Here is a 26,152-nt window from a genome sequence, read left to right as displayed (position 1 = left end):
GTTCCTCATGATCTTCAGCAGCTTCCCCCGTTGTAGCATCATTGGGCACATCGTCTGGTTCCTATTGATCTTCGGCAGCTTCCTCCGTTGCAGCATCACCGTATTCAGGGGGCACATAGTTGTCATCGTCCTCTTTTCTTCGCCGTCTTCCATCATAACCCCTATTTCTCTGTGCCTCATCCAAACATTATAGTGTGGCATGGAACCATTGTAAAGCAGGTGGGTGTGAAGGATTTTCCGGTCAGAGTAAGACTTCGTATTCCCACATTTAGAGCATGGACAACACATAAGACTATTCTGCTTGTTTGCCTCAGCCACTTCGAGAAAATCATGCACGTCCTTAATGTACTCGGAGGTGTGTCTGTCACCGTACATCCATTGTCGGTTCATCTGCGTGCATTATATATAATTAAGTGTGTCAAAAACCATTACAGAACATCATGAATAGATAATTAAGTGACCAAATTAATAGAAGTTCATCATCACATTAAAACCAAAGTACATACATAGTTCTCATCTAACAACATATAGCTCTCTAGAGCATCTAACTAATTAAACCATACATTGAAACTATGTAAAACATTTCAATGCGAAAACAAATGCGATCATAATCGCAACCAAGGTAACAATTGATCCAACAGCATAATGATACCAAGCCTCGGTATGAATGACATATTTTCTAATCTTTCTCATCTTCAACCGCATTGCATCCATCTTGATCTTGTGATCATCCACGACATCCGCAACATGCAACTCCAATATCATCTTCTCCTCCTCAATTTTTTTATTTTTTTCCTTCAAGTAATTGTTTTCTTCTTCAACTAAATTTAACTTTTCGACAATAGGGTCGGTTGGAATTTCAGGTTCAACTACCTCCTACATAAATAAAATCTATAACACGTTGATCGACATAATTGTCATAAACAATAAATGAACCAAATAGTTATAAAAAGATAATATATACCACATCCGAATCATAGCCAGGACGAGGGCCGACGGGGGTGGATACCAAAACCATCGCACTATATAATAACAGGCAATAATAAAAGTAAGAAAATTAGACAAGTATCTATCTAAAGTAAGAATTTTTTCTTTCAGAAAGAAGATAAGAATAAGAGGGTCACCACGGTGGTGCCAGCGACGAGATCGGCGCGGGCGATCGACGGCGGTGAAGACGGGAATGGGACGTGACGGACCGCTAAACCTAGACAAATCTCGAGGAAAATGGAGTTTTGAGGTCGAGCTTCGAGAGAAGAAAGTTTAACTAGTGTGGCTCGGGCATTTCATCGAACACTTCATATGTATAGGAGGTGAGCTAGAGCACCACAAAGCCCTCCTCTCGTCGGCCAGAGAAAAACAGAGCACTTGAGTGTTCTGCTCGCGGGCGAGGGGTATATATAGGCACCTCATTGGTCCCGGTTCGTGGCATGAACCGGGACTAAAGGGAAGCCTATGGTCCCGGTTCAAGCCACCAACCGGGACCAATGATGATGGGGCAGGAGCGAGACCCATTGGTCCCGGTTCGTCCCACCAACCGGGACCAAAGGGGCCAGACGAACCGGAACCAATGCCCCCACGAGGCCCGGCAGGCCCCTGGCCTCACGAACCGGGACCAATGCCCCCATGGGTCCTGGTTCTGAACTGAATCAGGACTAATGAGCTGATCCGGCCTGAACCAAATCTCTCTTTTCTACTAGTGATGCTCTAGACGTGCCCAGTATGAAACCATCAGTGCTCTCACTTTTTCGACAAAATCTGGGCATACATACGATCACGGTGGAGAGCGATTCCATGGTGATTGTGAATGCAATTCATCACCCGTCGGAGTACAGGGCCTCAGGGGCGGTGATCATCGACAACTGCAGGGAACTCTTAAGTTCTTTTTGCATGACGGCAATGCGTCACTGTAATCGAGAAGTTAATGTTGCCGCACATAAGCTTGCTCGGTCTTGTTCTTGTTCTAGATTCTAAATTGGAGGAGGAGTGGCGTGATCCGCCGGCATTCCTAATCCCTACTCTTGTAAAGGACATGATTATTATGGAATAAAAGTCGCCTTGATCTCAAAAAGAAAAGAAAAGAAAAGAAGAGGTGGGTGAATCGGGAGGAGTAGCATTGTAGCCGTGTAGGTGGAGACACTAACTACGGTCGGCACGGGACCAAAGTGTAGGTGAAGTGCGTGGTGGCAAGATTTTTGCCAAATTTTGCCCGCTTTCAAACATTTATTTTATTACAGAAATGCCCGCTGTCAAACATGTCTGGTTCAATCAGTCGCTCACGTACAGTGTAGGAGCACTTTGTGCGGGTGACATTGCTGATCACGCCTACCAACTTTACTTCACGTGCCGTAGGGCGTAGGCCGAGCTCACGCAGCTTCCCCGCCGCGAGCCCGAGCCTGCCACCGGCGGTCCACGTCCGACAAGAACGAAGCCAGCGCCGCGCGCGACGACCCGCCGTCGCTCCAGGCCGCGGCCGCGCCCTCCTGGTGCTGCGCCGCGCGCGCCCTGAGCTGCCCGCCCTCCTCGGACTCCATGACCAGCCGCACCTTGCGCTCCACCTCGGCGGCCTCCACCAGCCCCCGCTGCCACCCGACCATCTCCGCGGCGAGCCCCATCCCCCCCACCACCAGCAGCTTGTTCATCTTCTGCTCCGTGTGGAGCGGCCAGCACAGCATCGGCACGCCCGCCGCCACGCCCTCCAGCACCGAGTTCCACCCGCAGTGCGTCACGAACGCGCCGGTGGCCCCGTGGCGGAGCACCTCGGCCTGCGGCGCCCACTGCTTGAGGACGAGGCCGTGGCCGCCGGTGCGCTCCAGGAACCCGTCCGGCAGGAGAGCGTCGAGGTCCGGGTCGCCGCCGTGGGGTGCTCGCACGACCCACAGGAACCGGTGGCCGGACTTCTCCAGGCCGGCGGCGATCTCCTTGAGCTGCTCCGCCGAGTGGTTCGCTGCGCCCGTGCTCCCGAAGCAGAGGAACACCACGCTGCGGTCCGGCTGCGCGTCTAGCCAGGCGAGACACTCGTGCCGCTCGTCCGCCTCGCTCTCGATGCCGCCGAGGAATGGCCCCAGCCCGACGCAGTACACCGGAGGCATGACCCGGCCGGCGGGGAGGCACCGAGGGTCCCTCAGAGCGGCCACCGCGCGAGCCTCCAACGACTCGACCGTGTTCACCAGGATGCCATCGGTGTCCGGGATCCGGGACAGCCCGGCCATCGTCGTCTTGTACGTGTCGCTCTCCGGGTCCTCGAGCACCTCGGCGAACAGGTGCGAAGCCGGAACCGGCGGAAGGCCAAGGAACTCGACAGGGGCGTCGCCCAGCTCCTTGAAGCTTCTCCGGCCGCCCTCCCCGAGGACATAAGGAAGCTGCGCGAAGGCGGCGAGGGAGGCGGCGCCGGAGGTGAACATGACGTACCCGGGGATGCCGAGCCTCTTGGTGACCTCCAGCGTATCGGCCGACACTGACAGCGAGTCGACGACCACGGCGTGGACGCGCGTGGAGGAGCAGAGGAAGTCGTGGAGGCGGTCGTTGTAGCGGCGCAAGAGGTGGAAGTAGCTGAGGAGGAACTGCGCGCCGGGGGCTAGCCTGGGCGGGTCCTCCACAGGCGGGAGCGTGTGGAAGCGGACGGACGGCATGGCGGCGGCGACGCGGCCGACGGCGGCCGCGAACGCTGCGTCCCCCGTGACGGCGGGGTCGATGGTCAGCGCGACGGAGACGGCGTAGCCGTGCTCGAGGAGCGAGCCGGCGAGCCGCATCATGGGGACGAAGTGGCTCACGGCGAGGCCGGGGTACAGAACCACCGTCTTCTCCATCTGCGTCGGAGTTGGACTATCTTTGGCGCGGGGAGAGGAGGATGGACCTGTGAAGCTCTGTTTGGAAGCCTTCATCCTTCCTGCTTGTAGGTTGGCGTTGATCTATCGGGAAATACGCAATGGTTCCCGGGGACATCTGTCCCCGGAATCTCACCGCTCATCCGGCCATGCCTATTAGTATTTGACCTCGTCAACTTTTGTATTTCCACTTTACCTGTACCAGCAGTTCAAGTATAGGATTCGTTCCGACCTGTGCCGACGCTGGGCGACTCGCATTTAAGCACCGACTCACTCCCCAACCATATCTGTACTGTCCACTCTGCACGTCAGAAGGCTGCTGTACACAAACATCTTTTAAGGCGTGAGCCACTGTGTACTTATTTACTTAACTAGATTTATTACTCGCTGACTTGCTGATAAGCTGTTTGATCCATTTTTTAAGCAGTACTCAAACCGCCTCCTAATGCTGCACGGGTTCGCATTTAAGCAGCTAATCTGTCCAGACAATTTTATAACGTTAGTGATAATCGGATAGATTACTCGGTGGGTACATATGATTTCTGTACACATGTGCTACTGCTCATGACAACTGGACAGACAGCTACCCCTCTAGATCCATCTTCCTCGCCTCACCCTCTCAGCAGTCACCAACCTAGCAGAACAAAACAGAGCCTCAATCCGTAGCAGCACCGCGCCCAACTGTTCATCTTAGAACCCTAGATCCATCGATCTCTCCCCACCCGCTCTATCCCTCTTCTCGCCGCCGCAATTTGTCTCCATCTGACGCGTTCTTCACCAGCTCGCCCTCTCCTGCAACGGGCCGTCCGCTGGTCAGGTCAGATCCCAATCTCCATTATTCCCCTCCCTTCTCCCTTCCTTCTTTCTGCATCTCCCCCTCTCTCACCGGCTGGCTTCTTATTTTTGTGCTCTGTTTTGTCCACCCTCACAGCACCCTTCATGGAGCCGGATGAAGAAGGGGATCACCCCGGCCTCGACCTTTCATCCCTTGACCCCGCTTCCCCGACCCCAAGTTCCAGGACTTCACTTCAAAAAGTTTGTTCAATTATATCTACATTCAACGATTTTAAACGCAGACTAGTAGTTGAAATTGGTTTTGGTGGCATGTTGTGACTGCCCGCTATATCTAAGCTCAATTTAAAACTTAGCACATGGCTCATGAGCATGGTAGATGGGCCAAACAGATGCATCAGACTATCTCATGAAAGATCTATTAGGTTCTGGCCAGGTGATATTCACAAAGTGTTCGGTATCCCATGTGGCAGGCTAGACATACACAGCCTTGAATATCAATAAGGAGAAAGTTCAGTTCAGTTTTTTAGATCTATGTTGGGTATGCCTGACAAAGGGAATCAAGTGCTGAAATGTGTTGAATTGGTTATAACGAAAGATCTTAATGAATCAACTGCCAGTAATTTAGAGATTGACTGTTTCAAGATGCCATTCGTGATCTTTTGCATGGGCCACATCCTGTCACCGTCCAGTAAACACGATCATGCTATTATCGATTACTGGTCAGCTATTGCAAACACAGATAAGATTATAGACTTCAACTTCTGTGATTATGTGTTTGCTGATTTACTGGCGGCTTGCTGGAAAGTAAAGCAAGACATTCAAAATAATAGACCTGTTACTCACTTGATGGGATGGCATCTTTTTTTCCAGGTATTCACTGCTATCAAACTTTTATTGTTTTCTGCAATACATAGAACAATCTTGTTTCCTTCATCCAAACCGCCATAATTTAAAATTCTATCTAATTGCACATTTTCTATCTCGACAACCTTGACCTTGGCATGCTAAACCTGCCTCACAATTCGTACCCACGCATATCCTGTTTCGACGAATCAAGGATCAGGAAGATGATAATCCAGTGCACTAAAATTGGACCAGGGCCCCCCGACTTCTCTCTAGGCCAGGTATTATTCTGTACTAATTTGCTAATACATTCATTTCAAGCCGATGAAAATTTACTACACTGCACTAATCCCCTATTTTTTTTAGATCCGTCACCATTCTCAAATATGCTACATGCGCTCCGTTTGGGACTCAAAGATAGATGCAAATACGTCTTCATCAAAGAAACCAGTTATTCCTTCACAAAAAGCGAGTGTTACAGACAGCCCTCAACCTCTTTCTGCTGGCCCATCTTCATTCTTGACTAACATCCCAACGCCTTCGGAATTCACCACCATCCTCAAGTCTAACTACCCACAATTGGTAAGCATATAGCACTGTGTATCAAACCATTTTGCACCACCACAACTAATTCACCACCATTTATTTTTATTTACAGGCACATTCCGAGCTGGGCATACTCCTCAATCAGCACAATGCTGTTTACTTTAAAGCCTGCAATGAATTGAAGCGTTCCGTTCATGAAGAGAACACTCGATTTCTTCATAGCGTTCTATCCACCTTAGGTAAAAGTTGTATCTGTTGCATGCTCCGTGGTACAACATGCATTGCACAAGAACTGCAGCCGCCTGAAACCCCTCTTATATCGAATTTGTACCGGCATTCCAAGCAACACCCTAAGTCTAAAGGTAACTATTATACTACATAACTGTACTGAACCCAAGTTAACCATGTAATCACATCTCCTTTCCATGTCAGGTGCCACCTCCGCAGCACCAAACGATAAACATAAGGCTGCCACTTCGTCTCACACTATCAATGAGGTCACACCCTCACACAAGAAAAACAGGATAAACTGTAAGTCACTAATACTTCTTTGTCACCCAGTGGTATGCATTGATTCACCTCTTTTTCCTTTGTTAATTTAACCTGCCCTCCCCATGCATTTCTTCTAGCCTATGACGCCAATGACTATGTTACTCCCAAGAACTCTAAATTGCAACCACAACCTGAAGAGTCAAAATGTTGGGCTGACAGCCTAATAGGTGGCATCCTCATGTTCACCGATGATACTGACCCACCTGAAGATGCTGTCGTATTTGCTCAGATATCACCGTTCAAACCCACCCCCGTTCCCATCGTGCACACATCTTATGCTGATTCTCATTGGACTGACGACAGACTACACGTTCATACACCACCTGACGTTCTAATCGCGATTGATTCATATCTTCGGAACCACCCAACAACTGAGCTTAGCTGGTACGATATATCCTTTATTTCTCTTGCAATCATTTCTGGTTCTTTGAGTTTGCCTCATACATTTTTTGTCTCACAGCCCGTGGATTACACATGCCAGTCCCCGTTATTGTTCTCTTACTGGTAACACCATCGTCGACCAGTTGTATGGATGCAAGCTTCTTGATCACGAAGCTTGCTGTCTCATATTTCGTCGCCTTAATCAGATTGATAACCAATTGCTATACCCTGGATCCACCCCAAAATGGCACCGTTACATCGAAGCTGATTTCTCGGTATGGCATACTTGTTGTTATTTTTGCTTCAAAATATGTATGTTAAATAACCAAAACATTTTTGTTAATGTTATAGACTGCTGTACTCGCTGGAGACAATGTCTGGGACCAGTTATCTGTTCAGAATCAATTCATCCCACAACTTATAAGCGACCAACTGCCTAACACGCGCCTAGTAAGTATCTCAACTTAAAAACGTTGCACTACTGCATGGGAAGTAAATTTAATAACATTTTCATTTTTTTAGTTCATTATCCCAGCCTACCTCCAGTCTGGATGGAGCGTCTATTGTTGGGACATGAAGAGGAAGATCATACACATGTGCGATCCACTCGCTGATGCATGTTCTTACACTGCCCAAAAAGCCAGCCACATAATTATTGCTGAAAAGCTTCACAATGCACTCTTCACCTGTTTGAACAAGTTTTTCAAATCATGGCATGTTGACTCTGCTAATTGGAAGAAAAACTTCCAGTTTCTTTCGGCCACATTGTTTGACCGCAATGAGAGTGGCGTCTATATGCTTCACATGGCTCGCTACTTCAATGGTATTGGACTTGCTACAAAGCTTGACAATGTAAGTCAAGTCCCTCTACTATATTTTCTACATTTATATCTTCAGCATCATGCTCACATCCCCCCTGTCTCATTTGAAAAACTCAGGAAACACTAGTTCATCAGAAGAAACTCATGGCGGCTGATTTACTTCAGTTAGATGGCAACCTCGCTAGCCTCCCAGCATCACTCAAAACAATCTTACATGCCTAGTATAAGGAAGATTTGTTCTTGGACCAAGTATTATGTGATGTACGCATGTTATCTATACCTGAACTCCATGTTAAGTATCATACATTAGCACTACATTTACCGAACCATGTAACGATTATTGCAATCTACCCACCTGCTACAAGGATTTATTCGCATTATTCGTCTTTATATTCCTATGTCCACAATATGGCTGTTTTTATTTCTTCTCTCGTACATGATTGTATTTTTTCTCTACAAACCTTTCTAAGGTTGCCACTAAGCTACATTAATTACAGTTTTTCAGACACGTAATATCAATTTCATCAATTACCCCTGGCACATTGTTAAATCTGTGCACAAGTTCCTTTCAGATCCCCTCATAGCCAACCACCCTACGTTGGCTCACCAAAGTACTTGCTTCTTCCAATCACCAGCCAGCACTACAGCCTCACCTCACTCACCTCGCCACTACCCTAAGCCACTAGAAACTAGAACAACCTACCCCTAGTCGTACATCAACTTTAGCCTTACAGATCTGCCATTTGGCACTTCACCTATCATTTCAGATCCTGATTTGCTTCCCCTGACCCCTGCAATCTACAACACTGTGCAAGCAGCCTGATCTACGCCTTCCAAAATTAATCCTTCCGATGCATCAAACTTCTACTCACCCCAAATTCCTTGTGACATCCCCATCGGTTCAAGATTGCTAAGATTGGCAGGCCCCCTCCACCCCCTTGTGAGTCCTCTAACCTTCTCCCTACATGCCAATCAAGTTTTTTATGAAAATAATTCTTATAATTTTCATTTCATGCCTTTGAAACATTCTTTCTTTTGCCAGTCCACGTTTTAACCAATTTGTAAGTATATTGGCATCATTCCTTATAGTCACCCATTTCTTCCAAAATAGAGACCAATTCTGCTCAACAGGAATGCTATAACATATGTTTGCGTGGCCAGAGGAACAACATGTTCAATTTTATCACAAAAGTTAGATTTGTATACTAACAAACAGAACCCCTCAACCTTAGATGGTAGGAGTCATTTTTTCTTAGCTGCCACATAAGCACTCCTTATACCCACCAATGTCTACATGTTGCAGTTTTGTCCACATGTCATCAAAGTTCAGTACCATCATAAAGCCTGATACATATTCAGGCGCAAAATAATACACACATATTACTTCTACATACTTCTTCCTCTAATCCATTAGAATCTAGACTTCAGGCGCAAGGACGCCTTTTGGTGGGCACCCTTTGTTCCCTTCCATTCCCAGAACCACCTGCAGGACATTGGCCTTGAGTTGTTTATTCCACTCCTACAAAAATAAAACCTTCATTATGTTATATTTGTAGATAGAATTATTATATATATGAGTAGTGCAACATTATCATATTTTTCTCTAAATAATGGCAAGTAGGAGAAGAACTTGCTTTTGATCTCCCTTTCACAAGTGAAACCCCGTTGAAGTAGGTGAAATAGTGCACCATGTCGAAAGCAGATTCTTCACTGCGAAAACGAAACTAGTTGTTATTAAGTAGAAATTCCTCATATAAGCATAACATCAAAGAAGTCAACATTTAACTTACATGGTGGATGGACCATGAAGTTCCTGGTGACACTTATATGTAAAATTCTTGGGGACCACTTCCCAGCCCTTACAGAACTCTCTTGCACACTTGGCTAATCCATAAACCAGCTTGTCACAAATGGCACTGTGTTTTTCCAGCAACCCTTCCTCTCCAATGCATGAACTCCTTGGATCAAGGACATGGACAATGCATTCCCTCATGTCAATAGCATACAATGCCCAGAAATGTTCTTTCTCCCTTCTAGGCGCCATTATCTGTAATAATCCGCCACAACTTACTTCATATGTAAACATAACTTAATTTTACATTTTTATCGTTGCAAGTAAAAACAATTTACTTACCATCCTGCAGCACCGCAGATCATACCCCCAAACCTCACTTGTGAACATTTCTTTCACCTTTGAATTCGCCAAATAATTTTTATCACACAACACCAGCTCCTGAACAGACATGAGAAACTCTTGTTTACAATTGATTGACTCTTAATAATATGTTTTTGTTCCACGGTTGTTAATAACTCACCGCCCAAAGAGGTAGCAAGATGTGCCTCCAACGGTTACGTTGTCCACTTGTCATCCAAGTCAGTTCAACCACCCACATCATCCTAATCACCACAGCAAATCCTCTGTAATCCAGTCCACAGAGACTAGTAAAGTTATCTACAAAGTCATCACCAGTCATCTCCAGCAAATCAGGGTCTTCATGCTTGAACCAAATACTACAACCACAGTGGTCACCAGTGCCAATGGCGCTCCCATGGCAATTTGTAATATATGTTACTTAATCAATCATAGTTCAACATAGCTTACCGAGGACGGGTTCCCCCGAATGAGTGCAGCATGTTCCTCAACCCCAGGTTTGCCACCGCATGCCTTATCTCCTTGTAGCTTTGTCCTAGTGCAAAAGGCGAGATTGCAAAAACAACTTTCCTCGTGCGTTGTCTTGCATATACGCATAACCTTTTAGCTAGCTGGAAAACTATTTCCTCCTCTCCCGTCATTTCCGAAGCCACCCTTTTGTTATGGTTAATCGCCACATCATGTGTCTGGACTTCAAACTGTCCTTCATCATATGTTGGTATGTTCAAATCCGGTATATCAGCTGTTGCATTCACATATCATTATATTAGATATATGAAGCATCATTCATAGTGCTACTAGATAAACTACAAAAGTTTGTTTAACAAAATTTTTACCATTTATTCTTTGTGTTAAATATGCTTGCGCAAACACAATCATTGGAACAAAAACCCCTTTCCTTTCACACCACTCATCCAGTCCAAACTTGTTCCTGGGTAAATTTTTTAGAGGTCCCATGCAATAATTGGAAAAACCACCCTGGTCGCCCCCTATGTATTTTCAAATTAATTAAGTGCCACTCATCAACTATTGAATTGAATTACAGTCCACTCATCTGTTCATCATCATCATGGAACTTACCAACTAAGCTTTTCCCAGGGCATTCATCCACTTTCTCCTTCCCTTTACTAGCCTTCACTAAAGAAGCCGACTCTGTCCGCCATAGGGAAAAAGGCAGATTGTTAAACGGTTATTGCCATCGGAAAACCCAATACTATGTTTTTGCCTTTAATTTTTTGATGTAGGAATTATAATACATGTAAGAATCCCCCCTATACATTAGTTATTTCTAAAAAAAAACTTTGATGAAAGCATTTATTATTACCTGCCACACTTGTGCCTTTTGAAGCACCGATCTCTTTCAATAACTGCATGCTCTCTTTCTTCAAACCCGCCAGCCATTCTTCAACTTAGTATCTTCCTTTTGAATGCAGTTGTAATTATTTATTTCTATTTACCTTCAATCATCTGCTTTCCACAGGCCCTCAAATAACTAATCTTATTTTTCTTGTTCTCCAGTCCAATGTCTATGATGCACTCAAACAACTTTCTGAAATCTTCAACAACCCTATTCTTCTCATTATGTAAGTAATTTTCCCTAATCATCCTGGCCATATCTGTATTATCCCCTCCCGCTGCTACTAGCATATCGTGTAAAGCCATGCCACGACTTGTCCCCTCCAACGCCATACTTTCCGCATGTGCAGTGAACATTGGCATCGCCTGACATATGTAAACATCAAAATCAGATAAATTCTGCTTTTGCATTACAATGTTTTAAGATAGATCGTATATTACTTACATGTTTTGTCATTTCCAGAATATCAGCTTCTCCTTCTTCATAATTCAAGTCCGGCACGTTTTTCTTAGGATGAATACAAAATAGCTTCACAATTATACTTTGTTCATCAGTTTTCCTACTTGTTCAATCCCCCCTATGTGCGGGATAATAATTCATACAAACTGCAACCTTTATTTTTTTAATTTCTTTTATTAGATATCATTTTAACCTTGCAATATACTTTTAAGGAAGTAAATAACAGATTAACATTTTTTTGTCTACCAAATTATTCATATTATATTATGGTATCAGCATATGAAAACTTTTAAAGTTAATGCCATGCAGTATACCATTTTATATTCTTTTACATTAAAATGATATACTTGTCCAAATCGAACCCATCCTTTCTACACCAACTATTAAACAGTGCCGATTCTACATCTAGGTATATGATATCTCCCTCAACTTAGTATTATAGACACCTAATATTAAACAATATATTTTTCACAACAATACTACAATCCCAATTAGATATAATTTAACACCATTTTCATTATACCTTCAGCATTCCATATGTTGTTACACCATCCACCTTTGAACTATTAAAATTCACAAGTGCTTCCAGCAAGCTTGCACTGTAGTATTTGATCCGTGGCTCCGCTTCTTCATCAAGTTTTATGAAACCTACATCAACTGAGTCGAAGAACAGTACCTGCATTCACACCCAAAAACATCAATGGATGCAATGTGTACCAATTCTTTTTGGTTCAATTAAGTCAGGAATAAGCTCACCATGAGTACTAATGGGCAACCACAAACCCATGCTGTTTTCATGTATTGTCTTGACCTGGCTTTTGTCGCACCAACAAGAATTTCATCAAGAGTGTACTTGCCCCAGTTCAAGTCTGTCAAATCTTCATGCTCCAGCACCAATTGGCAAGCTGAATGAGTTGCTTGATTTAGGTGTTCCCTAGGACCTACAAATGTTGTCACGTATAGCATTGCAAACGCCCTCTGAAACTTGATTCTTTCTTCTGCATCCATTCTTGATTTGTGTTCCTTAATCACAATCTTTTCAAGTTCTTCCACTTTTACTGGCGCAGATGTTTCTAGAAGTTTCAGTAGCCTCCTAACTGCCTTTATATCATCTATTTCAGCAGGACCTGAGCACACCTGTATTTCATTTAAACCACCTTTCCTGCTTCCAAGTATTCTACAACATACATAAGCATTCAAATCAACAGTTCTCATTCCTACACTGTCCAATGATAAACATGATTGCTCAGGGATCACACTCATCAGCAGCTGCATGGCCTGCTCTTTATGTTTCTTTGCGAATGTATCAATATCAAGAACACCAGCCAGCCCCATAGATCTGACCGCTGCCTTCTTGTCTTCCCCCAAACCAAGCATTGCAACTTTCAGAACTTTAGGATTGTAGCAGGTGTTAATTTTCCAGTCAGGAACCACCCCTAGATCTTCATACCTCCTAGCAGGAGAAAGCTCTTCAACTGGACATATGCTGCTAGATCCAGTTCCCCAATCAGACAAGAACCTATGCTTCACCCTACCGCTACGAATCCCTCTTTCTGTTGACATCTGCAATAAAGTTCATAGTCAGCACAGTACCACGTTTATACATTTACTGTACACGACAGCAGGAATCAAATCACGTCCTCCCCCACTCCCCTCCCACCACACCATCTATGGAAATAAAGTACAGCCTAAAAGAATAAAACTTCTTTTTTTCTTGCCAAAAGAGCAAGTACATAATAAAAGTATCTACACCTTGGACGAATCCAAGCGCATATGCACCCAGGAACTAAGTACTCAAGTCCAACATATTCTATATGTCCACCTAGCAGCACCCGGTCAAACTACACCAGTACCAGTACTTCCACCACCCAAACCATATGAACAAGCAACCAGAAGAAAAACAAAGATGCAGATCCATAAAAGAGAAAAGAAAGCTGTCACAGCACCTATACGAACCAATGTAGAGTCTCACCCCGCTAAAAGAACTCTGTACTGACGGATAGAACCTAATAAAAAATAGAACAAGAGCAAGAAGTTGCAGCTAAATGTTTAATCCATTGCGTATTACCTCTCGGTCTTCAACTCCCTCAGATGCGGCGTCTCTTCTTCACGGTTTTCTCTCCCTCTGCTTCACAGCATCTTGCATAGGAGAAGAACTAGAGGAGAGGCGAGTAGAGCAGAGTGACACAAATGAATTAACTCCCCCTCATCTACCACCCAGCAGCCCCCTTTTGTATTAATGTGACCCGGGTTCACATCGCCTTTGTCCCGAGTAAAATGATTATTTATTTCGAACCAAAAGTTCCCCTCCAATCATAATCTCTTTCTCTCTGCTACAACTATCTTTACGCACTGCCCTGTGCGTACGAACACGCTTCTAGCCCGGTGCACGCCACTAACTTCATACGGAGCATTTACCCTGCATAGGTTGGCTGGCAACCGTCGAGAGGAGTACTCAATGCTCATACACCCTCCACTTCAGCATGTGTACTGTACTTGCATGTCTCTGGACCTCTTACATGTAGGACCCCTAGTGAACAGCTCACGTTCGTATTTTGTATACCTACGATCAATTTACTGCATGGCGTCCACCGACACCCATACCAGCCCACTTCATTGTCTAACAATTAATTAAAAACACTGCACGTACCATTTTTTTGAAATTTTCTCATTATTTCAAACTGATAGACAAACTGAGAAGACAACCACCTAACACTGCGTGCTGATACATTGGATGCAAACTAAACATTTGCCTAAGTCTTAATCTTCTTGCTCCAGATGCTGTCAACTTCATCTTCACTTTCATTCCAGCCAATATCCTCTGCTTTTGGAATTCCTGAGACGGCATCATCTTCAGTACTACATGGCTCGCAATCTGATTTTTTAATGACAACCTTCACATCAGTATCAACCTCACCCCATCCTTCGTTACATTCAACCTTCAAAGAATTCATCAGTACAAATTAGTTCACGTGAAATACATATATATTGCAGATTAACCCGAGCCACACTCACCAACAACGTCCCTTCTTTTGCTCCAACTACTTCCTTAGTAGCCAACACCAGCATTGTCGTAACCTGTTCGTCATTTGCCACCACGTCAACCTTTTTTCACTAACCATACAATATGTATTCAGAAGCACTAATTCAAATTTAACCTGCTAGACTTCTGAACCAGAGTCAGTATCTCCTATATCAATTATAGCACAAGCCGCCCCTCCTTCAGCACTTCCAGTTGGCTGCTACATAGAACCGAAAAGAATGAACAAAAGCAGAAGGAATTTTAATTTTGAAACTACTATATAGCACGAACCGAAAAATTTCTGGGACGCTTCTTTGATCCCATCACCATATCCATTGATGCTCTGATTAGTTCTCTCTCTCTCTCTCTCACTCTCTCTCTCACTCACTCTCACTCTCTCTCTCTCTCTGTCTGTAGAATCTGATGAACTTGTGTTGGCTTGGTGAGTAGTGAACCTCCCTCATGACCCAGCCTGTCCTTATATGGACAAGTATGTCCACATCATTGCCGCCTCTCACTCACGATTCAAAATTCAAAACCCACACATTTATTACTTATCTGCCAACCAGACAAGACATGCTTCTTCCCGGCATTTTCTAGCAGCCTCTTCCACTCTATTAAAAACACTGTATTTCAATTTTTTTTCACTTCTACTCCCTTCGTCCGGAATTTCTTGTCATCAAAATGAATAAATGCGGATGTATCTAGATGTATTTTATTTCTACATACATCCCTTTTTGTCCATTTTTCTGACAAGTTTTTCCGGACGGAGGGACTACTTCTTAACTTCCAAAAAAAATACCTTGCGCTTATCATGCACCATATATATCCCCATATATTTTGTTTCCTTTTTAAACGATGATATATATCCATGCTTGCTACTCCTCTTACTAATGTATCTCCTATACGCAAATATTCTTACCACTACGACATATTCTTACTAAACATAATTTAAAAAGTAACATAACTTCAGAATATTTGTCTCCAGATGTTCTACAACACAAACTTGTCCAATTGTTTCAAAAATTATTCGATTTGAATTACATAATTTGCTCACATACATCCTACAGATGGCCCCCCATCCAATGTAGAGAACAACACTTTTGAACAGGTATTCCTGCGATGACCGGCTATGCCACAATTAGTACATGTCGGAATCTTCCTTGCCTTCTGCGGTTCGTTTCCCCTTTGAGGGCATGTAGTTCTTTTGTGCCCCTTCCCACGACAAATGGTGCAAAACCTTGATCGCTTGTCCTTGATTTCGTAATTTGGCTTGTCTCTTGCAGTTGTTGGATGACCTCTCATCCTAGGTTTCTTCTTAGGGGGTAACAGGGACATGTCACTTTCTGTATCCATGCTTCTTGAAGTTACTGCAATGTTTGAATCGGCGGTGCTCAAGTCGTCCCCCTGGACGGTTGATGATCCTGAATTGGCTTCAATTGTCCCATTAGCATGAACTGATGATTGTCCCTTCCCTAGTGTCATTACTTGTTTTCCTTTTTTCCATTCAATTTTCCCAGCAGTTGACGAACCTCCCTCATCAATAATATGCTTCTGACTACCCTTTGAAGCAACAGATCTAGAAACAGAAGAAGTCTTGCATGCCTTCTTTTTTTCAACCAGACTCATCCCATCTTTTAAATTACTTAGTGGCAAAGCACCTTTCTTCAACTCTGCAAGCCCGCTCATGACATAGTCAAAAGCCTCAGGATTGCTATCACCCATCATAACCAATTCTAGAGCCGAGATGTACATTGCATTGTGCCTGAAAAGTGGTGCAATCCGGTAGCCCAACATCTTTTTGGTAATGCTTCAGATGTTCTGGAAGGATATCACGCGCATCAACTGTCCACCTTTTCAGTATGTGTTTCCTTGGTATCTCATTCAATCCCAACACTATCATCATCTGTTAATCGAAATCATGTGCGAAGTCAACAACCAAAAAATAAAAGAGAGTTTGCTAGTAAAAAATGCTTTGTACACACCTTTAATGCATGGCAACAAATCATCCCCATATGCTCGAACAGTCCACACTCACAACTGAAAAAATCTCCGAATTCCGAAACCACCACCTTGTATCTGCTCTTGTACCATTTCTCCCTTGAATCAGCCTTCACGTGTGTTGCCAGGTACTCACTCCTAGGAACTAATTCTTCTATGTAATAAGAACCTAAGTAGTAAAGACTTTTTCCAAACAGCTCAAACATGGCCCGAGTATACACCGTGCTTGCATGTCATTCGATAGGTATGTTAACTTTTAGAACTACTCCTGCCTGTTTACACATTACAAACACAGTTCAGACAGGCTTAAGCAGACTACAGTACTTTAAAAATAGGTTGCGTCTCTTACCAATTTGGTCCTCTTCTCTTGGAAACCTTCTTCTTGTTCTCTATCAAACAGAACTTTTGCATACTGCTTCATAAAAAGATTCATTGGGCATGCTGGAGGAACATAATTCTTCAGCATGTGATTTGCGCTCTCACTCCGTTGGGTGCTAGTCATTTTAGCACAAAATTTACCAGAAAAATATGGCTTTGCCCACTTGCGCCTCGAAAATTTGTATGAGGAATGTATTGCTCTGCAAACTATATTTCTTCATAATCTCCATCCACCCATTCTCAAACTCTTCTATAGTTAGCATGTCATTCACCAATCTATGGAATTCTGCTCGGAAGTCACTCTTCTTTGCATAATGAAAACCCAAACTTTCTTTAGCCTTCCGAAGAATATGCCACTTGCACCAACGGTGTGTGGTTTCCGGCCAAACATTCTCAATAGCAATCTCCATTGCCCTAGCTTGGTCTGTTCACAATTATAAAAAAATTACTGATATTCCCACAACTTATATAATTACTACTAATGTGATCAATTCCTACAACACATTTCACATATCTTACGAACTTTCAGAATGAAAACAATCTCAAAACATTACCAGTAAGAATAGTGACTGGAACCTTTCCTCCCATCATCTTCACAAACTCACGGAAAACCCATTCAAAACTTTCCGACTGTTCGTCCCTCATAAGTACACCAGCAAAAATAGTGCTCTGGAAATGATTGTTAACACCTACAAACAGCCTGAACGGCATGTCGTACAGGTTTGTCTTATAAGTAGTGTCAAATGTCACCGCATCTCCAAAAAAGTGGTACTGCAATTTGCTTCTACCATTACACCACAACAAAGTCCTAATCCTGCTCTCATCATCCACTTGAACCGTGTAAGAGAAATCACTATCTTTCTCTTTCATCTCCGAGAAAAGTTCAATAGTTTTACGTACATCGTCATCAGCTTGTTCTCTACTAATTTTCCCACACAATGTACGCAAGCACCTTTTAGTGAACGGAACGTTCTCAATCCTCCCGAAATAAGTTCCAATGATGCTGTAAACCTTACTAAGATTAACATTATTCTGCCTAAGATGCGCGACCAATTCTCTAGTGTACTTGTCTATGTGCCTATGTGACGGGAAGTGCAGCTTAGAAGCACAAGTATCAAGCAGTACATGATTGTGCTTTGTCCTGTTCTCAGAAATGTACCACCCCCCATCATCAGTTCTTAGTAGCCTCACCATTGCACGGCATTTTGTTCTGCATGAACTACTGTTCTCCTTATTGGGTTTTCCCTGATCCAAAATAAACGCACAGTTCAATTTTTTACATGCAAATTCAATCCACACTAAGCTTTTTTTATTATCAACTATACATAAACAAGTTACTTACCGAACAACAGCACACAAACTCCTGCATACACCTGGCTCCTTTCACATTATTTCTGCTCTTCCCGTATCTTATGCCAAAACCACACTCCCAAGAATACAGGTTGTAAAAGTCATAAGCTTCATTCAAAGAATCATAACTCAATCCTAGTGTTGGTGTAATGACAGAAGCTGTTTTCCTTTCAGCAAAACCACTTATTGCACTTTCCAGGGCAGTAACCCTCTCGGCTTGTATAGTTCTCTCATCTGGCATTGATCCTCGTCGATGCCTGTAAATAGAGTTCAAAAGTCACAAATGATTCATCACAAAGTTGATTATAAACAATAACAAAGCTTGTAATTACCGTCTAACCCAAGAAGTATCATTTTCAGAATGATGCTCTATTCTCTTGCTGTCTATAATTTGTACGCATCCTTCCTCGTCCTTGTCTGGCTCTACAGGCTCAATCAACCCACTGATAAGCCGCAGACCATCCGGCTCTTCCAAATATGTCTCTTTCACAGTGTCATTACCATTATTTCGCCCTTCCTGAACTTTTGACAGCATGTTCTCTGACCCTGAATATATATCAGACTCGCTTCCTTCATTAACCGTTTCTGGAGCACCCAGTTCATCACCGTAGAACAACTCTCCATTATTCGCACTTTCCAACAAAGCAAGGAACCTAAATGTGGAAATCCAGACATACCCATCAGCGCTTTGTATTGGAAAAACTAATCAGTCAAACAACACTAGGCTCACAAACACCTAAATCTAAAGGGGAGACCGTCGGAGGTGTTACCTTTCTTGCCCGTATAGTCCTGTAGTCACGAGCCTTTGCTCCATCTCCATGGCGCCGCACTGCCCTCCCGAGCTCAGATCTAAGCTGTGAACCCTATCCTCCTCCAAGCGGCTGCTGCTTTTGCTAGTCATTACTATATCAGCTGGCACTGGCTACCACTTAAATGCCACACTGCCCATAGACGTCTCCGGGCTGCCTACATTATTTTAATCCTTTCCTGTCCTACACTAACATTGTTTTCCCATAGACCTCTCCGGGCTCCCTACCTAATCCTTGTTTCCTATTCAACTGCCGACAATTAGTACTAATTAAAAATGTCACATTGGTTTGATTTCTAATCAACTCCCTCATGACAGTAAAAACTAATTTCCAGGGATTATTTTTTATTCCTTACTATACAAAAGTACTACCTATTTCAACAATTTTTTATGACGCAACGGCCATCATTCATCAAGTGTGTTATGACTAAAACGACACTTTGTCGTAATCTTCGCTCTTGATGCCAGTTGCCATCATTCTTACATAATACTGTTCATTCTTGCAAAACTGTGACATTTTTTCCTAAATAAGTACGCCAATGCCATAATAAATGCACATTAACCACCTGCCGCAAATTACATTTCTTCACCACTGACACAACACCATCCATATTACAAATTGAGCTAATTCAGTGGTCTAGATTCCCATCAATTACATCCTCAAAATAGTTCATCCACATTAAACACATGAATCAGTATCTCAAGGCCTTCATTAGTTTTCCTTAACTCACCTTCCATATTTTGACAACTTCTCGTACCAATTGCATACAGATAATTATAACCACCGTTGCTGCCATTACTGTAATTTTTTCCTGCCTAATCCAGCATATTCGTTAAGTCACCCCTATTTTTACACTGTCGCGTACTTAAACATTTGTTTTCTAACATTTTCCATATATTTATTCAATTCAGTCCTCACGGAATCGTTGTTTTTTTGTACTGTAAACGTACCGAATTATTAATAATATTATTCTCCCCCCGATTACCCCCTCGACCCTTCACTTTTCCAATCATTTACTAAATACATCTTCCTTCCTTCTTAGTAGTACATTTTTTCTGGATTAACTTCAATTTCACATTTCCATTTCAAAATAAAATGGGAACAATGACCAATACCCATATGTTTGTACATCAAATCTCCGCCATCAAAGGATTTATTATAGCATGAAAACATGTTTAATCACTACAGACGGTAATAAATCTTTGTCCAAGCTTGCAAATACACCCTAGATGGGGTATTTCATTTTATAATAAAACAAGTAGTCAAAATACTTCGAAAGTATTTTTACAATTAACTTGACGTACTTTTGCATTAGTTTTTAAATTTCCATGGAAAAAAACAAACATTGAATTAAATACGAGAAAAAACCTTATATTTACTAATATAGTTCAATATTTATCTTATTTTTTCACAAATACTATATTATATTCAAATAAATATAAGGAGAATTTTCTTTTATTGAATTTTTCTGAAATGTACAAGTTAACATCAAGATTATTTCAAAAATATTTTTAGAATTCGTTCCATTTTTTCTTAATTATTTAATTCTTTTCGCATACAAATTCTATATGTCCCCATATATCAAAACTTCACCTTTCCACTTCTTTTCAATTCTTTTATGAACAAGGATTAATGTTTTTGCACTCAAAATCTATGAATAGTTAGCAACACCAATTTTTTAAAAAAGTATTGACATGGTACCGATTTTTCTTTCTCTTTACCCGCGTTGAGGTGAACTTCGTTTCTTTTTTCATTAAAAAATTACGCTTTACAACTAAACCAAGCTATTTATCATGTCATCCGAGTTATTAATTTTTTTTTCCATATACATGTTCATTATTAAGTTCGACACATTGGTTGAATGTACAAACAGGGATGTATTTACATATGGACAATACTTTTTCAAGTTGTCAACACCTTAAGTACCGAAGCAACCAACTTAACTACATACATTGTTGGCATTCTACATCTTGATTTCTCAACAGCTATGTATCACCAATCAGCCTTCATGTTTTATTATATTCTTATGTCAATTGAAACTACCACAATTAAAGGATTTCTTGTCGTCCCACGCCATGTACTTTTGTTACGCAAATATAAAACTTAACAAAGCGTCTCGCCACTAAGAATTCAGCTGCATTCAACATACTAGTGCATAAAACATCCATCATCCACGATATATATTACATTTTTTGTTGCAACAACTTGGGCAACCAATACTTCATTACACAAGCGTTGGACTGACTATGCTTTTCGGCGGGACTCCAATATTACCATCCATTGTCAGCACCATGTGTGCGATGTACTCCCTAATCTTCTTCAACCCATCCCGTGTATTTTTCACATTTGTCAGTATCTTAAAATTTCCAAAATATACTAAGGTTTGCAAGTATGACATACCTCAGTACATCCATTTGCCATACCAGTTCCCATGTAATTCATAATGCAATGCACCATGTAGAATGAACTGTCAAATCTGCCACAGGAAAGTTTTCTCAGACTGATTAGCACATAGAAAAACTCATAACATTAGAATGCAAGATAAGGTCTGACCTGTTGCTGGCCTTCTCCAGGAAACTGTGATATACAAACTGGAATGATTCCCCGTTGATATTCCATCCATCAAAGAACCTATAAACACATCTAGAAAGACCCTCGATCAACCTGTGACACAACTTCTTGTGTTTTTTCTCCAGAGCCCACATCGGACGGTTTCCCCTTTTCGGATCGAAAACATGCACTCTACAGGTTTCAATGTCAAATGCATATAAAATCTAGAATTGTTCTTCGTCCCGGTATGGAGCAAAAATCTGCATATAATAGATCCACTTAGACATGAAACATTTAACATGTTATAGACCCATTAGTTCTTAAAAAAATTACCACTCTGCAGCATTCGACGTCGTATCCTAAATTTGGGTCGGTAAACATCATCCTTACTTTCTCATCAAGTAGGTACTGCTCTGTGTTTAATACCATTTCCTGCGTTTTAAAACAGCTTACTTGTCAAAATATACATTTTTTGTGTACTCAGTTAAGTACTTAACTAAACATAACTTACAGCCCATATTGGAAGCAGGATGTGCCTCCACCTCCCATGGTATAGTCCTCTAATCCATTTTATCTCTACATTTGCCATCATTCGTGTCACTATTTCAAACCCATCCTTCTCCAAGCTACCTGGGCTGTTGAATTGGGCAACTACTTGCTGTCCTGTTAGGCATATCCTTGTAGGCACCTCATGTATCAGCCAAGCACTGCTATTTCAAATAATCAGTTTCCACACAATATATATATATATAATGACAAGTTCTGTTTTTAGAAAACTTACCATTTCAATGTCTTCTTAAAGCATATCATCATGTTTCTGAACCCTTTTTCCAAGACACCATTACTCACAGTAGGATACATTGATTGGAACTTGAAAGGACATGATGCTATGATTATTGGTAAGGCCACTTTCTTCAAATTTGTTTCTACATGAATCTTTCTCTTGCGTAACTCTGCAGCTATGCATTGCAGCTCATCATCTGGCTTGTAATGCACCAGCATCCCTTGATTGAACATGCCTCCCCCCTCTGAGACAGTTTCCTTCCCTTTATCACATTATGTGGTACCCATCAACGACACGTTCAAGTCAGGGACCATAGGACCTGCAAACATAGTTTAGTGCATTCAGGTGACTTACAAACAACCAACAGTAACGATTTGTTGTACCTTTCTCTTTACTTGTCTCCTCATCTAAACTTGTACTTGCCTTCCGCTTGGTACCCTTGGCAAAATTTTCACGCACACCTAATTCCAACATTATTTTGTTACTAGCGTACAAAACTATGTTATTCAGATTTACATTACAAGGAATTAGATAAATTCTTACCAGCCAGAACATTGTCCAGACAAGAAACAGTTGCATTTACCAAGCCACCCCCAACTACCTCGTTTTTCTGAATATAACGCAGCAATTTCACGATGCCAACTGTCAGCATCAATTTCTCTACCGATCTATGTGTCTGAAATAGATGTTTCTTCCCTTCCTCAGTAAGACTAACATCATTCATGAGATCTTCATGTAACTTCATTGATCTTTCAATCCTCCCTTCAGCCTGCAGTGCAAGTTCTTCCAATATCCAATTCCTTCCCTATACAAACATTCTGAATATTCAATATAATGTACTACATCCATTTTCATACAACTGAAAACTTGTCGTATAAAATTACCTTCAAGCATGATTCTTTTGTTAAATCTGAAGATAAGTTACCAGCATGCTTGTTTGATCCTTTTACCTGTCAACATGATCTACTATCAGACCATGCTAACATCTCATATTTATCTATCATTTTAATAAAATGACATTTTCACAGAAAATATTTAAAATATAATTATTGTTTCATACTGAAACATATACCTTCATTAATCCAAATGTAATACGCCCACTATCTACTTTGCTGTTAGCCTTCACCAGGGCACTTAGTATTTGTTTGCTGTAATACTTTATCCTGGGTACTGCTTTCTGATCTAGTTGAATGAAACCTGTGTCGACCGAGTCAAAATAAAGAATCTGTTGCACATATTCCTGTTAGTACATCCACAAAATTCAATATAGTAATGTACTCTTACAATTGAATTATTAAAATACCTCTAGTAGAGCAGGGCACCCATGTAGTGTTATGTTAAGCAGTGGATTGTCCCGGTTCAGTTTCTTTGCGCCGCATATTATCTCATCAACTGCATATTTCCCCCAATTGACATCTTTCAGGTCCGGATTAAGTATAACCATAAAATATGAACTCCTGTTGAGACAACATTTCCTCTCCACAGGACCAAGAGCAATAGAAATGTAAAGCATTGCGAATGCTCTCTTTGTCTGTGAAACGCCTTCATCATCTAATTCCACCACCTTCTTACTTTCTCCCAACAACAGTGCGACAAGTTCAGAGATTGTTACTTCTTCAGTTACATCATAAAGTTTCAGTATGCTCCGCACGGCTTTTATTTCACTATGGCTTGGGGGGCCTTCAATAACTGCAATCGTTTTTGAACCACCCATTCTGTTACCAGTTATGTTTGCCACAGCTGCTTCTGTAATATGAACTATGTCACAATCATCTACGCCAATTCTCAGAGCACGGTCATCAGGCATGACATTAAGCATTAACCAAGATGAATGATTAAGGTCAGTGTGCACCATCTTGTTAATCCAGTCTACTCCTGCAATCCCTAAACTTTTAATTATGCCCTTCTGCTTTGGAGATAGTTCAAGATACACTTTCTGCAGATCAGATGCCGTGAAACTGCCATTTGACATGGAAATGTTACCAACAACACTGTATTCTGCTTTCGTGCTTGCACAATCTTCTATTGGACAGACATCTACTTGGTTACTCACTACATCACCACGGAATAACTCTCTCTCATTGTCTTCTTCTTTAGATCTGCCAGTTTCTAGCACAACCTGAAGAGTGTTCAATCACACATTACTAATGTATTGCCGGGCTACATTTCTAAGCATATCTAACATATAGATGCAGTAAATGTTACCTTACATGTAGTCCGTCCGTCCATTACATCCATTGTTCTTCTTCTCCTCTCCTCTACGCACAGAGCTGTTCTTCCCTTCACTTGGGTGGAGGAGTTTCTTCATAGCAAATGGTTAGACAGAATGGACGGTCTGCTTTTACCCCTAGGGTTCCACCGACGGTCCAGGTAAAGTATCACCAGCAAACAACCACCTATATTTACTGCCCAACCATTTTGCCACTGTTTGCCAACTGCCTACTACTCGAAGCATATTATAAAAACTGGCCTGTAAGCATATAAGATGTGGCCCCCTGGATGCTGTCACTGATTCAAAATCCACCAAATTAGTTGTTTAAACCCCAATTTGACATTTGCAGGTGCACTCAATCGATAATTCATCTATTTTCAAAACAGTAGATTTCGCTACTACGAATACAAAAACGACACTCCCAAGTTACTTATTTATGTTTTCTTATCTTATAATCAAATAATATACTTAAGTCCTACTTTGTTCAACTCATTAAGCATACACATTAGCTTAATTTATTTTTATTCCTGCCGGGTAAAAACATCGCAAATTAGACCTGCGCACGAACTAAACTAAATTGACGCCGACTCAGGTCTTGCTCTGACAAAGACCTCGATCATCCTTAAAGTTGTCGTGTTGCAGCAGGACAACATTTATCATAGCTCCATCTAAAACGCGTCGTCCATCGGCAAGATCCTGTACCGACCTGTGCGACTGCCGGTACATCACTGTACGTATGTTGTATATTCCTCTATCAAACTATTCCCTCCAGCCGTATTGTATTGAACGCTACTTTATCTTCCAATCTCGATGCAGTTATTGATGCTTTGGATAACGGGGACACATGTCCCCATAGACCAAACGTCCGCGCCCTTGATCTATCAGTCCATAGTGCTGAATGCAATTATTTTTCGGTTCGCATGTCCAAACAGCCATCTAGACAGTCCATAGTGCCAAGCGAGATGAACTTCACTCCCTCATGTCGTTCTTCTCGCCAATATCTTTTCGAGATTCTTTTCCACCAATAGTTAAGTCAAAAGTTTACTTCCTGATTGTTCCCCTCAGAAAACAAAAGTTTACTTCCTGCTTGATTAGCTTGCGAAGCGAAAAAGACACGAGTGTATCTTTTGATTAGTGTTCACGGTGATGAACTTTACAAGTTGGTGACTGAGCGGGTATTCTTACGGTAGCCCAAGGTGCGTTTGGTTTACATATCTGTTTTAACGTATTTTGTATTTTGCATACTTGTTTTCGTTGGATCTGTTTAAACTAATACGTGCCAAAAAAACAACATCTGTATGTAATTTGGTTGTCTG

General features: G+C 42.1%; 1 protein-coding gene and 2 pseudogenes across 1 annotated transcript; all 3 read right to left on the bottom strand.

Annotated features, from left to right (window-relative positions):
- Positions 1–2,165: 2,165 nt before the first annotated feature.
- Positions 2,166–4,109, bottom strand: LOC125525688 (anthocyanidin 5,3-O-glucosyltransferase pseudogene; annotated as a pseudogene).
- A 5,070-nt stretch (positions 4,110–9,179) lies between these two features.
- On the bottom strand, positions 9,180–19,377 carry LOC147992246 (uncharacterized; annotated as a pseudogene).
- Positions 19,378–23,031: 3,654 nt separating this feature from the next.
- On the bottom strand, positions 23,032–24,068 carry LOC147992245 (uncharacterized). The gene is made up of 5 exons (XM_087540067.1): positions 23,928–24,068; positions 23,685–23,849; positions 23,509–23,574; positions 23,165–23,429; positions 23,032–23,081 (listed from the first exon to the last, which is right to left on the bottom strand). Exons 1-5 carry the CDS (start codon positions 24,066–24,068, stop codon positions 23,032–23,034), a joined length of 687 nt encoding a protein of 228 aa, XP_087396193.1.
- Positions 24,069–26,152: the final 2,084 nt, after the last annotated feature.

The sequence above is a fragment of the Triticum urartu genome, chromosome 1A (genome assembly GCF_056163025.1).
Source record: "Triticum urartu cultivar PI428250 chromosome 1A, HENAU_Tu73, whole genome shotgun sequence".
NCBI lineage: Eukaryota > Viridiplantae > Streptophyta > Magnoliopsida > Poales > Poaceae > Triticum > Triticum urartu.
The sequence above is the reverse complement of the archived record's forward strand: the minus strand, read 5'-3'. Positions and strand labels throughout refer to the sequence as shown.

Coding starts and splice junctions, on each gene's coding strand:
- LOC147992245 (XM_087540067.1), bottom strand. CDS start 24,068: ATGGTTATACTTAATCCGGACCTGAAAGATGTCAATTGGGGGAAATAT. Junction 23,575..23,684: donor TAATGAAGGTATATGTTTCA/GTATGAAACAAT, acceptor TCATGTTGACAG/GTAAAAGGATCAAACAAGCA. Junction 23,082..23,164: donor GGACAATGTTCTGGCTGGTA/AGAATTTATCTA, acceptor GGAATTAGGTGT/GCGTGAAAATTTTGCCAAGG.